Source organism: Leucopleurus acutus (assembly GCF_964270905.1).
Source record: "Leucopleurus acutus genome assembly, chromosome: 20".
NCBI lineage: Eukaryota > Metazoa > Chordata > Mammalia > Artiodactyla > Delphinidae > Leucopleurus > Leucopleurus acutus.
Genome location: NC_139162.1, coordinates 6,679,032 through 6,695,840, shown reverse-complemented (window position 1 = coordinate 6,695,840; position 16,809 = coordinate 6,679,032). Strand labels below are relative to the sequence as shown.

General features: G+C 46.1%; 1 protein-coding gene across 1 annotated transcript; it reads right to left on the bottom strand.

Annotated features, from left to right (window-relative positions):
• Positions 1-4,824: 4,824 nt before the first annotated feature.
• Positions 4,825-15,339, bottom strand: SDR42E1 (short chain dehydrogenase/reductase family 42E, member 1). The gene is made up of 3 exons (XM_082862588.1): positions 15,258-15,339; positions 7,150-7,242; positions 4,825-6,579 (listed from the first exon to the last, which is right to left on the bottom strand). Exons 2-3 carry the CDS (start codon positions 7,215-7,217, stop codon positions 5,466-5,468), a joined length of 1,182 nt encoding a protein of 393 aa, XP_082718714.1. The 5' UTR covers positions 7,218-7,242; positions 15,258-15,339; the 3' UTR covers positions 4,825-5,465.
• Positions 15,340-16,809: the final 1,470 nt, after the last annotated feature.

Below are 16,809 nucleotides of genomic sequence, written 5' to 3'. Positions count from 1 at the left end.
CTACAATTCGTAACAGGGCACCCTCTGCCACCCATGACGGGAGCAGCGCAAAGGACATCAGGGACTTGAACAGGCGTACTAGGCCCCTCTTCCTTTTTGCAGACATGGGCAGCTTTGGCATTACCTTTGGGTTCCATGACGGGAGTCTTTGTCACATGGTGTGATCCTCCAACAGGCTTACGATAACTGCCCACCTACTCCTTGGAAGCAGAGGTTGGGGTGGCAGTACTGGGTGGCTTATGCCCAGGCATCTAGGAGAGCCTCCATACCCACAGTGTGGCCATCATTTCATGGGTCTGTGCAAGTTTAGGGATTCCACCCACGGTTGAGGAAAGGGGAGGAAAGTTGGGAACCATAGAATAATGGAATTCCTCAACTGCAGTATCTCCTGACCTTAGAAAGGAAAGCAGTTGCCTTTCAGATAATAGATTGAGTTCTTTAAAGTGGTCAGTTTCAGCTCAGATATGGAGGGAGTGCCACCACATCATATGCAGAATAACATTACTTATTTATTAGACTTCATCTAGTCTTGACTTAGTCAACACACAATTCTAATAGGTTGGATATTTTCCCAGTCTTCAAGAGATTAGAAACAGTAAGTTATATACGCCACAGAAAGGGGTAGTCACCCTTAGAAAGAAAAATAGCATGAATTCAACAAATACTTACTGAATTCCTGTATTGTACTAGGCATTAGGGGTACAATAGCAAGCAATATGAAGTTCCTGCCCTCGTGGAGTTTACAGGCATTCCACAAATGATTACTCAAACTATTACAGTTGTGATAAAGGCTATAAAAGCAGGGTGTTATGAGGGCTTGTAGCAGGAGGACCAAGCCTAAATTGTTAGGATCATAGGATGCCTCTGGAAGAAAATTAAGCTGAGATATGAAATAAACATTATAAGGTCAATAAGTGGGGCAGGAGGTGTGAGAAGCTTGGAACTTAGGAACCTGCAAGACGCCAGTTTAGCTGGGCAGAGAAGGCAGCATAGTGTGAGATGAGCAGGGAGCAGTAGGTGGGGCTCAGATCAGGCAGTGTCTCGGGTTACAGTGAGGATTCTCAACCTAAACCTACAGAGAGTTTCGAGCAGGGAAGTGACGTAGATTTACATCTTTCTTTATAGGACCACTCTGCTTGGTATGTGGAGAATGGACAGGGATGGAGGGATGCAGAAGTGGATGCAGATGGAAGAGAAAAGAGGCTATTGTTGGAGCCTAAGGGGAGAGAAGTAACACCTGTACACTGGGCGTGAGCAGAAGGTAAGATCAAGGGCTAAAGGTGGATTAGGTATGTCAAGTTAACGGGAGGCAGGGGTCAAAGATTATCGCAGATTTCTGGCATGAGAAATTCAACCCTGGTGACATCTGTTAAGGAAAGGAACCCTGTAAGAATTTGGAGGGATTGTGAATTCCATCTTCGATACGTTGACTGAAAGGTGCTTGTGAAATATCCAGGCGGAGATGCAGAGGTGGCTGGCTGGCTGGGTCTGGAGCTGAGAAGAATGGTCTGGGCCGGAACTATAAACGTAGTAGTACGTATTCAGAATAGAGATGGAAATTAACACCAGGGGCTTGAACTAGATCACTTAGGGAGAAACTTTGGTGTTAGCAGAGGGCCTAGCACTGAGCACTGAAGAAATCTACCATGTAAAACTGGTGTGGAGGAGATGGGAAAACTGGTGAGATGCAGAAATGTGGTAGCAGTCTCCCACATGGCCTCCAACGATCCCCACCTCCCGGTATTCATGTCCTTGAGTCTCCTCCCATGTGGAGTAACCTGTGTAGCCCATATATTATGGAAATGACAGTGCACAACCAAGGTTGTAGCTAAAATCTTTTAAGGCCCAGGAGAGACCTAAGGGGGTGCCTCAGAGGGCTGTTCAAACAGCAAGGCTTCTAGGAAGCTTACGGGCACTTGTCCCTCAGCAGTCTGAGCAGAAACCCCAAGTACAGAAGAATGTATCTCAAAGAAATTTGTGGGTGTGGCTTTTGCCTAATGGAGTGAACTGCAGTGAAGACTCAGAGGAGACACATAGTGTTCAGAATAATTAGGACTGACAGGGATACGGTACAAAAGGCAAAGAGGCTTTGGACACCCCAAATTCTACTGGGTGGAAGCAGGCTGAGAAAACTGTGTAGCTGTATATGAGCTACCTTTCCTGGAAAAGAAAGGATGAGTCAGAGGGTGCAGGCCAGCCTCCAAGATGGCCCCCAACACTCCCCTTCCTTCTGGTACTCATACCCTTGGGTAGCTCCCTCCCACACTGAAGAGGATTGACCTGTGGGAACTGTGTATATTGTGGAGTGCAGTGTGTGACTTCTGAGGGTAAGTCATGAAAGACACTGCAGCTTACACCTTGCATTCTTGAATCACCTGCTCTGGGGGAAGACAGCTGCTGTGTCATGAGGACATTCAAGCAGTCCAACAGAGATGCTCACGTGGTGAGGAACTGAGGTGTCCTGCCCACAGTCACGGGGATGATCCTGGAAGTGGATCCTCTAGCTTCAGTCAAGCTTTCTGATGACTGCGGCACCAGCTGACATCATGAGATGACCCTCATGAGACCATAAGCAAAAGCTTACCCAGGTAGGCCACACGCAAATACCTGACCCACAGAAACTACAAGGTAATGTTTGTTATTTTAAGATATGTCTTGAGGTGACTTGTTATGGAGCAATAAATAACTAACACAAGGAGAAAGGCCAAAAGAGTTCAAGTGCATGAAAAGTAAAGGAACTGTGTTTCAAGGAGAGGGCGGACAACTGTGTCAAATGTTGCAGAAAGGCCAAATGTCTCATACCTGGATAACAATAAAGCCCACTTATCAATCCTGAATTTCATTTAGACACCTTGATTGTGTAAAACAAGAACAAAACAAGAAACACACTCCCCTCCCCGTGCTCAGTATACCTAGTTTAAGAAAACTGAGAAATGTCTATCATTCTTTTGAAGGACTTCATTAAAAACATGTTTTGAAAGTCTGTGAGACCTCTCAGTAACAACGGATCAATGTTTTCCTGTACCTACCTGGTTTCTCAGTCACCTTTGCGTATGGACACACCATGCCATTACTGGACTGTAAGTCTGTGAAGGGCAGAGAAACCTGCCCTTTAGCACCTGGAGTGTTACATACGCTGTAGGTACTCAGACAACTTCACTTCAGACTAAAAAGCAAAAGCATCTCATGATATAAAAGACTCTACAGTTACTTTACGAAAAACAATCACTACCACCACCTCATATTCACATTGCAATTTATATATTAGAAGTACTTTCGCTGCGTCTTATTTTACGCACACAACAAACCCCGTGTAGAAAGGGCAAATACAGTCATTCCTATTTCCCAAAGGAGGCAAATGAGGCCCTACAGAGGCTTCAGCTACTTGGTTAAGGCCACACAAGATATTCATGGTTACAGGTCTTCTGGTATCAAGATGAGCGCTTTTCCCAAAACAGCCAGGTGGCAGGTGCCAGGGCCTATTTCTCCAGCATCCTCCTCCTACAAATACTCTCAGGACAACTCTAACATGACTTTCCACAGCCATCTGTCCTTCTTAAGATGTGTGAATACTGCCCTTTCTATAGCTGGAATCATGGAATGGGTAAAGACTCTGGGTCTTCTTTCCACTTTCGTTCCCATGCAACAGTGCAACCTGAACGTGTGCCACAGCAGTCACCGGGGTGGCCAGACGATGCTGCCATCGCTCAGAACATTCCTCACTGGAAGTGGCCTTCAGAGAACCGAAATTCTTCCCAGTAAGAAAACCAGTCTATCACTTGAGAGTTATGCTTTATTTTTTAATTGCAAATGGCATCATTAGCTTGAACATCCTCATGAATCATCAGCTTTTTAGCTGTTTCCTAGACTTCGATCTCTCCTCAGAGACCACAACTTTACAAACACTGAATATATTTAAACACGCTCGTTACAGACTCTGAGGACACACCACAAAGGCATTCCAGAAAGGTCAGTCGCATCAGCACCCTCTAAACAGAATACCCTGAGGAAGAAAACCCTCATAAGGAATGCATAATAACAATATTGATAAAAATAATGGCTTAGGGCTTCCCTGGTGGTGCAGTGGTTGAGCGCCCTCCTGCCGATGCGGGGGACGCGGGTTCGTGCCCCGGTCCGGGAGGATCCCACATGCTGCAGAGTGGCTGGGCCCGTGAGCCGTGGCCGCTGAGCCTGCGCGTCCGGAGCCTGTGCTCCGCAGCGGGAGAGGCCACAGCAGTGAGAGGCCCGCGTACACCAAAAAAAAAAAAAAAAAAAAAAAAAAAAATGGCTTAAGCGTGTTGAGTGGCACTTTATATGCCTTGTCTAACTTAACCCTCAAAAGAATCCTGCGAGGCAAGAGAAAGGTCTATTTGTGTCAACATCAACATTACCATGTGGTCACACAGGCATAACACCCTTATATCACAAAGGGCAAAAGCTAATTCCCAAAACGCACGCCGTGAACAGCAAATACCTCCTCTGTGACGGCCACCATCTCCTCAGAGGCTTGGGCTGTAGGGATGTAGCCCAGTTGGTGTTTTTCACACATTTTCAAGCCTGTTAGCATCCTGCCGTTCCTGTATCAGTGTGTGTTTTAGCCCGCGTGAAGCAGATACTGAGTGTACGGAATGGAAGTAAGTACATTTTTGGCTTCTGAGAAATTCAAGCAAGACATTTCCCATCTAAGCAAGTTTAGCTCTATGGCTCCAGAATGACTTGTACTGTACTGATCGAAAGAAGGACCCAAGGAACCAAATCTCAAACTTATCTTTTTTTTTTTAACATCTTTATTGGAGTATAATTGCTTTACAATGGTGTGTTAGTTTCTGCTTTATAAGAAAGTGAATCAGTTATACATATACATATGTTCCCATATCTCTTCCCTCTTTCCCTTCTATTTCTCCCTTCATGATTTGTGCAAGGAGGTAGGAAATGAAGACTTAATCCAAGAATCTATTCTTAAGCAGCGATTTGGAGATCCAAAATCTGACACCAGGTCTATCTGTCTGTCTATCTATCTGTCTGTCTATCTATTTTTCAAACCTGTGTGGTTTTTTTTTCTATAAATTTATTTATTTATTTTTGCTGTGTTGGGTCTTCGTTGCTGTGCGCAGGCTTTCTCTAGTTGCGGCGAGCAGGGGCTGCTCTTTGTTGCAGTGTGCGGGCTTCTCCTTGTGGTGGCTTCTCTTGATGCGGAGCACGGGCTCTAGGCACACGGGCTTCAGTAGTTGTGGCACGCGGGCTCAGCAGTTGTGGCTCGAGGGCTCTAGAGCGCAGGCTCAGTAGTTGTGGCGCACGGGCTTAGTTGCTCCGCGGCATGTGGGATATTCCTGGACCAGGGCTTGAACCCATGTCCCCTGCATTGGCAGGCGGATTCTTTACCACTGTGCCACCAAGTCCGAAACCTGTGTTTCTTGAAAACCATCTCAGCAAGTGTGATCATCTCCTTATTTCTAGCTCCTCCTTCACACTGACAGAATCACAGAAGGCGGCAGCCATGCGAGAACCACTATAACCAAGAGTACGACCAACAGCCCATCCCAAACAAGACACTCAGAGTCACGACTTCCAGGACTTCTGCCATGACCATGGGCTTTAAACCATTCTACTACTTCCTGGAGGTCAAATGGCTGAGCCTCATAACCTAGCTCCTTCTTGGCTTTCTCTAGGCTAAAGTAATGTGTGACGCCGGTTTTGTAAACTTCGGTGCGGGTGAGGAAGGGCTGGAAGTTGTACAGTCGACCCAGAATGAAGTGGGCCGTCTCGGTTAGGAAAGCAAAGTAGTAGATGAGAGTCAAGGGCAGGCGGATGGATGGGAACTTGTAGCCCAGGCCCTCAACCAAAGGCCGGAAGAACTCAAAGTTGTTCACAGGTCTGCCATCTGAGATGAAGTAGGGCTGCCCAGAGGCAATGTGACCCTTGTCAGCTTTCAGGGCCACTGAAGCCAGAATGTGAGCCTGCACCAAGTTATCCACATGGACAAATTCAACCAGACTCTTGGGGTCTCCGTACACAAACTTGAACAGGCCCTTCTCAATGTAGCTTACTATCCTGGGGAGGTGCCTCTGTTCTCCAGGCCCATAGATGCCAGCCGGCCTCAGAGCACAGGTTCTCAAGACCCCATCACTCCTTTCCAGGGCTGTACCATTGGCCTCCAGCACCTTCTTCTCTGCAACAGATTTGGTCCGAGAGTAGTGATCAGGATGGAGGTGAAGAGGTAGGTAAGGCAGAGATTCATCTCCATTTCTGATAACTTGACCTCCGAAGATGACATTGAAGGTGCTCGTATAAACTAACCTTGGCACCCCTCGCCTCCTGCAAGCCTGGAGGATGTTGTCTGTGCCCCCCACGTTCACTTCTTCAATCAGGTTTCGATTCAGTTGCTCGTGCCCTGACATACCGTAAGAGGCAATATGGAACACACAAGCGACATCCACATCCTGGAAGGCTTTCTCTATGTCAGAGAGGTGGCGGATGTCTCCGTGGATAAACTTGATTCCTTCTGGAATGGTTTGAGCAGGGCTGCTGATGTCAAACAGAATCACACGGACTCCCTTCTGGTTCAGAGCACAGCCTAGGCTGAAACAAGCAAGAGTAAAAGTTAGATCAAATCACTATTAAGCTGTGCCTAGGAGAAGTGTGTAAAATAATTTCCCCAGTCTTCTTGGCTTATCCTGAGCTCCTCACTTTACATGTTCACTGGTACAAGTCTTACTTATGCAAATATTCAAAAATGAGAATCTTCACATTCACTTAAATTAAAATGAGAGAGGCTTTATCTTCAAAGACGGTGATGTCTACATGTTACATTCCCCCACACCCCATTCTAGGACCCACCATCTATTCTTCAGAATATTTATGAATGATAAGGTAATTGTGAAAAAACAGCGATTATGTTAAATTGTTTTCGGTGGTGTGCATATCTCCCCTCCCGAATTCAATGGCTTTATAAAGAATTTTTCTTAAAGCAGCATGTACCTGTAGTTCTCCATTTCAGTATCTGAGCCGTGGGCAACACGGTTCATTCCTGGTTTAACACTATATAAACAAGTAAAAGTCTACACTGCATTAGTGTGAGCTGAAAGCTATACTTTTCCCAGCAACTACCAATAAAATAATTCCATGGACATATTTTGCAGATGCACTGACCGGAAGCCAAAATAGCCACCTCCTCCGGTAACGAGGACTGTTTCCTTCAGAGAGTTCTGGGAATCCATATATGGCAGTCAAGGATAACTGGACCTATAAGAAAGTAGTACGCATCACTGTTACTGATCCAGACGCAAATGTGATTGTCCCTCATTTAGAGTTAACAAAAACAAAAAGGCAATATGCTCGAGTAGAAAGAAAAGCTAAGACCTGGGTTCCCGTCATGGCTTTGTGACATTAACCAACTCCTCCCCACACCCCTCCTTTCTCTTCTTGGGCTTCACATTTCTACCTGTGAATCATGGGAACAGTAATATCTGCCCTGACTGCCTGGCAAGGTCAATGTGAAGGTTAAATAAGATAATGTACATGGGAGTGCTTTGAAAACCACAAAGCACTCTCCAAATGTAAGGCATTTATTCTGAATCCTCGGAAAATTAGAGCCTTTTGGAAAAGAAGTCGTTCACATTTGGTAGAGAGAGGCATTTTCCCCACACGCCAGAAGAAAATCCAGGACAGAACTTTAAAGCAATTTCCAACATCTTTGTTTTTAAACAGCACACTACAGCACAGTTTAATACTGGTGTTTTGGGACTTCCCTTGTGGTGCCATGGTTAAGAATCCTCCTGCCAATGCAGGGGACATGGGTTCAAGCCCTGGCCCGGGAAGATTGCATATGCCACGGAGCAACTAAGCCCGTGCGCCACAACTACTGAGCCCGTGTGCCACAACAACTGAGCCCGTGAGCCACAACTACTGAGCCTGCGAGCCACAACTACTGAAGCCCGTGCGCCTAGAGCCTGTGCTCTGCAACAAGAGAAGCCAACGCAATGAGAAGCCTGCACCCCGCAAGAGTAGCCCCCGCTTGCCGCAACTAGAGAAAGCCTGCGTGCAGCAACGAAGACACAATGCAGCCAAAAATAAATAAATAAATAAATTTATTTATTTTTAAAAAATACTGGTGTTTTATTAACCCTATATGTAAAAAAAAAAAAAGGTGGGGGGGGGACAAAAACATCCTTTGTGTAGCAAACCATGTTCCCCCACCCAGGAAATCTTCTAAGTACAGCATGTGCTCAATACCTATGGGGATCTTGCTTCTCCCTCCCTCCACTTCTATGCTAAAATAATAATTATTTTCTCAAGGCTCCAAGAGCCCTTTCTCTCAAAAACAAGACAGAACAAGCAAAAAGTGGGCCACTCAACTCTTTCCACTTAAGAAGAAATGGAACAGGAGGCATGCGGGTCCTCAAATGTGTTGGGAATACACACACACACACACACACACACACACTCACTCAAGTCACTGGAGACACTCAGCGGTGCGGTTAGACAGGGAGACTGCAAGCAACCAAGAGCCCTATCACTTGGACAAGCTCATCCCTCTGTGCCTGTTGCTGCATCTAAAAAGCGGAGCTAATGATAAGCGCACAGGCTTATGGAGACCGAATGGGACAGTGTATGAAAAATGCCTGACATAGTGCAGGTGCTCCACGGATGTCACTCTTGAATTTCCTTTTCTTCAGGCTCTAGAGTCTGGGGATTTGATTTTTCTCTTACATTCCCACATACCATGATTAGGTCTCTCAAAAGCACAGGGTTACAAAAAGTTTATTGGGTTCTTCTGGAAAACTCTACTAAGGAGATGTGAGTGCCAGGAAAGCCAATCAGATCATTCATGCAGAAACCAGTTGGTGTGACAGCTGAAGACAAGATTCAGCAAGTGACTGTCTCAGTGGCTTGAGGGTATGCAGAAGACTGAGAAATATTAGGAAAACTGAGCAAAATGATGTGGAGGATGGCTGATGGAGTCCCAAGATTTGACGAAGCAATTGCCACTGCTGTGCTTACAAGAAAATCCGTACAGAATGAACGTCCCGGTGTCCCTTTAATATACCCAACGGTGACCTTATGTTTCTATTATTTTCGGAGTGCAGAACACTCCCACTTGGATTTGGAGTAGGCATAAAACTTGCTGTAGTCAATTCTATCATTTAACGTAATCACGTGACTTTGTTAACAGATGCTGCTTCCAAACACAAAAGATGTCAGTCACTGACATTTCAACCCAGACTTCTTACTGTCACCATCACGACCTGGTGGCAACCTCCTTCTCTGACTTCAGTTCACTCTTCCACCACTGGTACTCTACCCTCCAGACACCTGAACTTTTCCCCTTTTTTGAAGATGCCAAGCTCATCTGTGCCCTGAGGTCTACACACACTTCTTCTTTTTTTTTTTTTTGCGGTACGCGGGCCTCTCACTGCTGTGGCCTCTCCCGTTGCGGAGCACAGGCTCCGGACGCGCAGGCTCAGCGGCCATGGCTCACGGGCCCAGCCGCTCCGCGGCATGTGGGATCTTCCTGGACCGGGGCACGAACCCATGTCCCCTGCATTGGCAGGCGGACTCTCATCCACTAAGCCACCAGGGAAGTCCCTACACACACTTCTTGCTTCACCTCTGGTGAACCACCTCTGCACCAGATCTTCGCCTGGCTGCATCCTTCTCAATATTTAGGTCTGCTCAAGGGCCACTTACTCAACGCAAAGAGGTGTTTCTGATCACCCCTTCTCGAAGAGCTCTCCCTTATCTAAACGCTGCTCTGTTTTCTCCATCGCACATTTCACTATCTAAATTTATTTGTTTCCTTTTTGACTACCGATCTCCTTCCAACAGAACGTAGGTGCCATGAGAACCGAGACCTTCAGCCTTTCTCACTGGCGTGTTCCCACCAGAACCTCAGAGACAGTGGATACTCACAAGCATTTGTTGCTTACGGATGATTTTGAACACTGTGAAATAATACATGCAATTTAGTAAAATGATGATGGGCACAAATTATGCAGGGCACTGCAGTGTCTAAGAGTCGTTATTATGTATGCCAATCAATGTTGCCATTTTAATTTAACATCTCTTAAAAATAAAAGTTCTGGCGTGAAAATGACATAAAGCAAAATGAGACAGAATTCCTGCATTCTGGAGCTTATGCTGGAGGAGAGAAGCTTCTACAAATACCTAAAGTACATGGCAAAAAGGAGAAACCAAGATTACTGCAATGTTGGTATAAACCAGGTGCCGTGGGGGCACCGAGGTCGAAGGGAGATGGGATAAGTTGATTCTGAAGGTCAGGTCCGAGAAGACCTCACTGAAGAGTAAGCACTAGAGCGGACCGGGGACAACAGGAGGACGGAGGCAGGCTGAGGCTAGGCAGAGGGCTACTACAGGCTGAGGGGGCAAAACACATGAACAGAAGAGCAACAGGTTGGGCTTGTGTTGGGCAGCCGATACGGGGCGTGCAAACTGCAGCCGAAGTGTGTGGCTGGTGATTTAGGGCGGAAAGATGGCTGGAGTCGGCTTGGAGACAGCTTGGCATCCCCTTTGGGGGAGCCTGAACTCTATTCTATAGACCAGGGGTTCCCAACCCCTGGACTGCCGACCAGTACCGGTCCATGGCCTGTTAGGAACCGGGCCGCACCGCAGGAGGTGAGCGGCGGGTGGGAGGGCGAAGCTTCATCTGCAGTTCCCCGTCGCTCGCGTTACTGCCTGAACCATCGCCCCCGCCCCCGGCCCCCAATCCGTGGAAGAATGGTCTTCCACGAAACCGGTCCCTGGTGCCAAAAAGGTTGAGGACCGCTGCTCTAGACAACAGAGGGTCTTTGTACGTTTACGGAACATCGGGCTCACTTTGGTCCTTGTGAAAGATTTAGCTTTCCCTGGAGGAGGAAAGAGTCTAGGCAAGGGCCGATGAGGGTGAAATGCCAGGGTGCTCAACTGAAATTAGGATGAGGTGGCGGCAACAGGTGGGGCCCGGGTGAAGTGTGATGTCATTAACCGAAACAGCCCACACGGGTTTTAAAAGTGCTCTGTTTGGTTAACAGGGTTTTCATTAAGAGGATGCCAGATAAAAAAGGTTAACATATTCTTAGCATCTCCACAAGAATGCCTCTGTAAGGAAATCAGAAAACGGACAAGGTCTCAAAGGGTCCAGTTAAAAATTTTCCAACAGAAATTCTTCCTAATCTTTCATTGTCCTTTGTTTTTTAAAACTGCACATTCCAGTCCAGTCATAAGACCACAGGTCAGTCATGGCTCATGTGCACATTAATCACGCCAGGAATGTACAAGTTCAAATTATCAATGCTTCAGGGTACCTGTCAGGCCTATTCACGCTACTCCTCATTACCTTCCAACTCGTCCAGAATGATCTGGGGCAAGAACTGGTGTAACTGACCTGATCTGCAGGGTCAGACGCGTGGTGACGAGTAAGGAAAACGTAATCATTTCACAAGATAAACAGCAATGAAAGAAGCCTGCAACCTTCGCAGATGACCAGCCATTAACAAACGGTATCACCCAGAGGCCACCTCCTCCTTTCCTGGTTCCCTGCGTCAACGAGCACAGAAAAATCGCTGCAAACACATTTTGCAGGCAACCAAAAGAAATTCCCACGAACACTAAGCCAGCGGGGAGAAAGAGAGTGTACACAGTTTTCTCTCAATCAGCTGCCTGATTTTTCATATTTCATGGCTTCTGTTTTATTAGTTTCCACCTGATTCCTTCTAGGGCTGGGTACTCAGACCAGTGTTTATAATCTCAGTTTCTTTAAGGCTCTTCCAAAACGTGGCTTTGTTCAGTAGTTGCTTCCCTCTGGGTGGGGGGGAGGGTCACATGTGATCTGAGCCATCATTTTAGCAGATACAGGTTAAGGTTAAGTACACGATCCAAAAAAAGGAATCTTAATTACAAACAAGAAAAAATGAAATTTAAAATCTGCCTGACCCCTTGATAATACTAAGATAGAACGAGGGTAATAAAATTGACATCTCACAGGGAAATTATGAGAAGAAACTCATAAAAATGACTGGGAGTACTTTAGATTTACAAAGACCTAATTAACTGCGAAGGATCAGTAATAAGAACCTTAACTTATGCACACAGTTCCTTCATCTCCAGGGTTCAACAGGACGATGCCACTAACTCTCTGGTATTATAATGCAATATACAAACCTAGGTGCCACTAGAGTACGGAACAGAGAGCAGAACTGAAGATGGCTTTCATAAAAACAAAAATTTACTGTAGTTCAGGTAGTTTAACCCTTTGATGGTGTGTTTTAAATTACTGCCCAAGTACTGACCAGAGGCAAAAGGTAACTGTGTTCTTACTGTATTGAGACCAGGAAAGTATATTGAGACTAGAGGGCTTAGAAATGGTGCTGTTGAAATTCCATATGTGACCTGAAAGTTATTTGTGTTCAATACAAAGCAGTCAAGGCCACAAAGATGAATAAGTTAGAAACAATAAGGAGAGTCACCCTGATACAGGTAAAAGGATGTGAGGTGCAAAACCTAAAAAGCCAAACGCATTTGGGAAGAAAACTAAGGGCACAGCATTAAGTGGAAAGTTGATATACTCATGACAAACAGTGGTATTTGCACACACAGTTTTGAATACAACTGACGGTGGGCAGGGAAGCTAATTCTCATCACCTTATCTTCTCATCCAGCTACCCACTCAAACTCCTTTTGCCTAGATATTTGTTGCACAAAATATCCTTGCAATTATTCATGATGCTTATGATAAAAGTAATTACATAATTTTATAATCGGTATTGCCCACCTGCTTCCCAAACTACCACATAAACTCCATACAGGCCTAGGCCACTTCCCCAGGAATGTCTGCAGGAACGAGGAGTATTTGGTGGATCACACACCCGGTAAATCCAAATGCAGGGAATGCTCCGCAAACTTTTCAAATGCCCTTTTCTGCTGTACCTGCAAGTACTACACTTGTGCTTCCTCCCCTCTAGGTCAGCATGCCTGCCACTTCAACATATCAAAGTACTGTCATCTGGCATTTATTAAGCACTGACTGTGTGCCAGGCATCATGCTAGGCCTTCTCCACAAATCATTTCCCTTGACGCTCCTAACAACCCTCTGAGGCGAGTACTAATTGCTTAATCCCATTTACTGCAGCTAGTAGATGGGGGAGCAGGGAGCTGTACCTACTGGAACCCAGGTGCGTCTGACTCCACAGCTTACGCCTCAACCACAACAAGCACTCGGGGCTGTGCAGAGTCCCTGACCTGAAGCAGCCAAGTCAGTGCTGACCAGAGTCCTGTAGGGGCTTTAACAGCTAACATATTCTGCAACCTGATAGGAGTCCTTCCAATTTCCAGCGGGGAGGCAGGAGGCGCCCCATCCCCTCCCATGAGGTAGAGTTTGGAGGCAGGGTTAAGCTTCCGAGGTTAGATATCAGAAAATCTGGGTCCTAGACTTGGTTCTCCCACCAATTCCCTGTGTGACCCTGGCAAAGTCACTGAACCTCTCTGATCCTGTTTCCTCCTTGCTAAAATGAAAATAACAACTATGGCTATATTTATTAGTTATTATGGGCTAGGTGCTTTAAGGTTTACCACTGAAGCCTCAGGACAATCTTCTGAGGTAGTTATTATCCTCAGCTTTTCAGATATGAGGAAAAGGCTTAGAGGTTAAGAACCTTGCCTACGCATAAATATATCCAAAGTAAATGAAATCACTATCTGGAAAAGGTACCTGCACCCCCATATTCATTGCAGCATTATTCACAATTGCTAAGTCACAGAAACAACCTAAGTGCCCATTAATGGATGAATGGATAAAGGAAATGTGGTGCATGTGTATGTGTGTGTATACACACACACACACACACAATGAAATATTATTCAGCCATTGAAAAGGGAAGGAAATCCTACCATTAGTGACAACACAAATGGACCTTGAGGGCACTGTGCTAAGTGAAATAAGTCAAAGACAAACACTGCATGATATCATTTATACAAAGAACCTTAAAAAAGCTGAACTCTAGAAACAGAGAGCAGCCAGGGGCTTCGGGATGGGGGAAATGAGGAAATGTTGGTCAAAGGGTCTAAGAATTAAGTTCTGGGGATCTAACATACAGCATGGGGACCATATTTAATGATACTGTATTACATGCTTGAAAGTTGCTAAAGGAGTACATCTTTAAAGTTTTCACCATACACACAAAAAAACTGTAATTCTGTGAGGTGATGGAGATGTTAACTAACCTTATTGTGGTTATTATTTCACGATATATAGGTGTAACAAGTCATCACACTGTACACCTTAAAATTACACAATGTTATACGTCAATTATATCCTAGTAAAGTTGGAAAAAAATCTTTTAAAAACAGACAAACAAACTGGTCCACAAATTATGCAGGTGTCAGTGGTTGAGCTGGACCTAGGACTTGAAGCCAGGTCTGTAGGAGTCCCCAGCTGGCTTGGGACAATGCAGTGTTGTGCACTTCCCACGTTCATAATTTCTGTCACACCTGGTATCTCTGGTACTATGTCTTCCCTATTGTGTTTCATTTAAAACTACTTATCTTTTAACAATAAATACGTTCATTTTAAATGGTAACCTTACATGGCCACTTAAATGGAAAACCAGAATCATTTGTCATCAAGAGAAGGTTATCTTTACCCCCAAAGTGCGATGAAAATTAAAAATGTGAATCAAGTCTAGCTCGATACAGATGCTTGTTGAAAGCTCTGAGCTTGGGGCCCAGATATCTTTAAAAAAAAAAAAAAAAAGAAAAGAAAACGAGGGCTTCCTTGGTGGCGCAGTGGTTGAGAGTCCGCCTGCCGATGCAGAGGACACGGGTTCGTGCCCCGGTCCGGGAAGATCCCACATGCCGCGGAGCGGCTGGGCCCGTGAGCCATGGCCGCTGAGCCTGCGCGTCCGGAGCCCGTGCTCCGCAACAGCAGGGGCCACAACAGTGAAAGGCCCGCGTACCGCAAAACAAAAAAGAAAAGAGAAAAAGAAGCTAGCCTGTGCTTGAGATCTTCGCGACATTCTAGAAAGCCACGATGAGCTCCACTCCTTGGAATCCGAGAGAAGTAAAAAGGGGAGGACTTCGGTCATCATCACTCACGACCGCGCCCCGTACCAGAAGCCAGTGGGCTCGTCCCACCTGGGCTGCCACCCGGCGCAGGTACGGGCTGGGTCGCCCTCCGCGGGCCCCGACGCCCGTGCGAGCCTCAGCGCCCCCGCCAGCCGAGCCCAGGTCCCCGCGGAGGAGCGGCCCCCCTCCCCAGGCCCACTCACAGTAGCAGAAAACGACAGCGACGCCGGGTCTGCTCGAGAACTTGCAAACCAGGCCTCTCACGATCGCCACCGCCCGCGCTCGGCGCCGGAGCCGGAGCCGTCAGACCGGCCACCTGGCTCCACTTCCGGGCCTCTCTAGGAAGCGCGGAGGTCTTGGCATCTCTATGATGTGCAGGTTGCTCGTCCACCGTCACCTACGCATCATGCTCACTACATGAGTCTCCCCGACGTGCCCAACCCATGTGTTCCAGCTTCGCGGGAGCCCTTTCAGGGCACATCTACTGCTGTAACTACCTCCAATTTCTGCCTTTAGACTTGCACCTCCGTCTTTGTGCACCCCCAACGCTGAGCACAGGCAGTGCCTGATAAATAGGAGGGGCTCAGCTCAATCAGTTGAGGCTCTCCAGACTCCTGAATATTCACTCTGGATGTATCTTTTAAAGTCTCTATCTCTGAGTTTCCATGATTTCCCTATTTTTACAGTTCCATTTCTGATCACTGAGCAGGCAATGATGCTAAGACTAACCTTTGCTGCTGAAGGAACCAAAGACTTAAAAACCATGTAGAGAGGAACGTTGGCATCCACCTTCAGAGGTCTCCCGGAGAGGCCAATATTTTGTCTCCTCGTCAGGAGTCTGGTTCTATGGAAAGTTGCAGGCACTGTGTACACGTACACACACACACACACACACACACACACACACACGCACACACACGCACACACACACACGAATTGACCCCTGGCTGGGAAGGATTTCATTTTGGTGGCTCAAAGGATGAGAGTTTGACTTCATACGCTTCTCTTGCCACATGCAGACTCAAAGAAGCTCATATGAAGTAAGTCATTTACTGCTAAATATTCACTGGGACCACAAAGTCACAAGGAAAACCTCAAGCCCTGGAACGTAAAAACTGATGAAGGCCATGTGAAGAAAGCTAAGTCCCCAGCATCGGCGTCTCTAATCTTTCCTCTCTGATCTTGTCTGTCTGTCTGTCTTGTCCTCAACTGGGGTTCAGCCATAAGTCTTAGGAGACTGAGATATGGTTGTACCAAGTAGTCTTAAGGAACAGCTTTTCTCTGGCTGCCCTGGATGTACAAAGATTAGAAGAGGAGAAGAGGAAGGCTAGTGAGGGGGCTAGGTGACCAGCAACATGCTCTTCAGACCAGTAGCCAAGGAAGAAAAGATTCCTCCAAGGATGCAGTAGGTAAGACAGATTTCCTTTGGGGAATTTCAGGGTCCTCTAAGGGTTGCCCAGATTTACTGCATGTTGATGGCCCATAAGAAGAATTGTGGCAAATTTAAATGTTAATATTATTATGCCACCAAGGACTCTTTTAAAATCTAAGCACTTATGTTTTAAGGGAAAATTATAAACTTTATAATTACTTCCTTAGTTTCCACTGCAATTTAGTGAGCTGATTTTGTAAAGGTCTGAATAAGAACTCTAAGATAGAAATGACCAGAGAAAGAAACTGACCTCAGTATGAGTTTATATGTCAATGCTTTTTTAGTTTTTTTCCCTAATAATATATCCAGAAAGTGGATACATT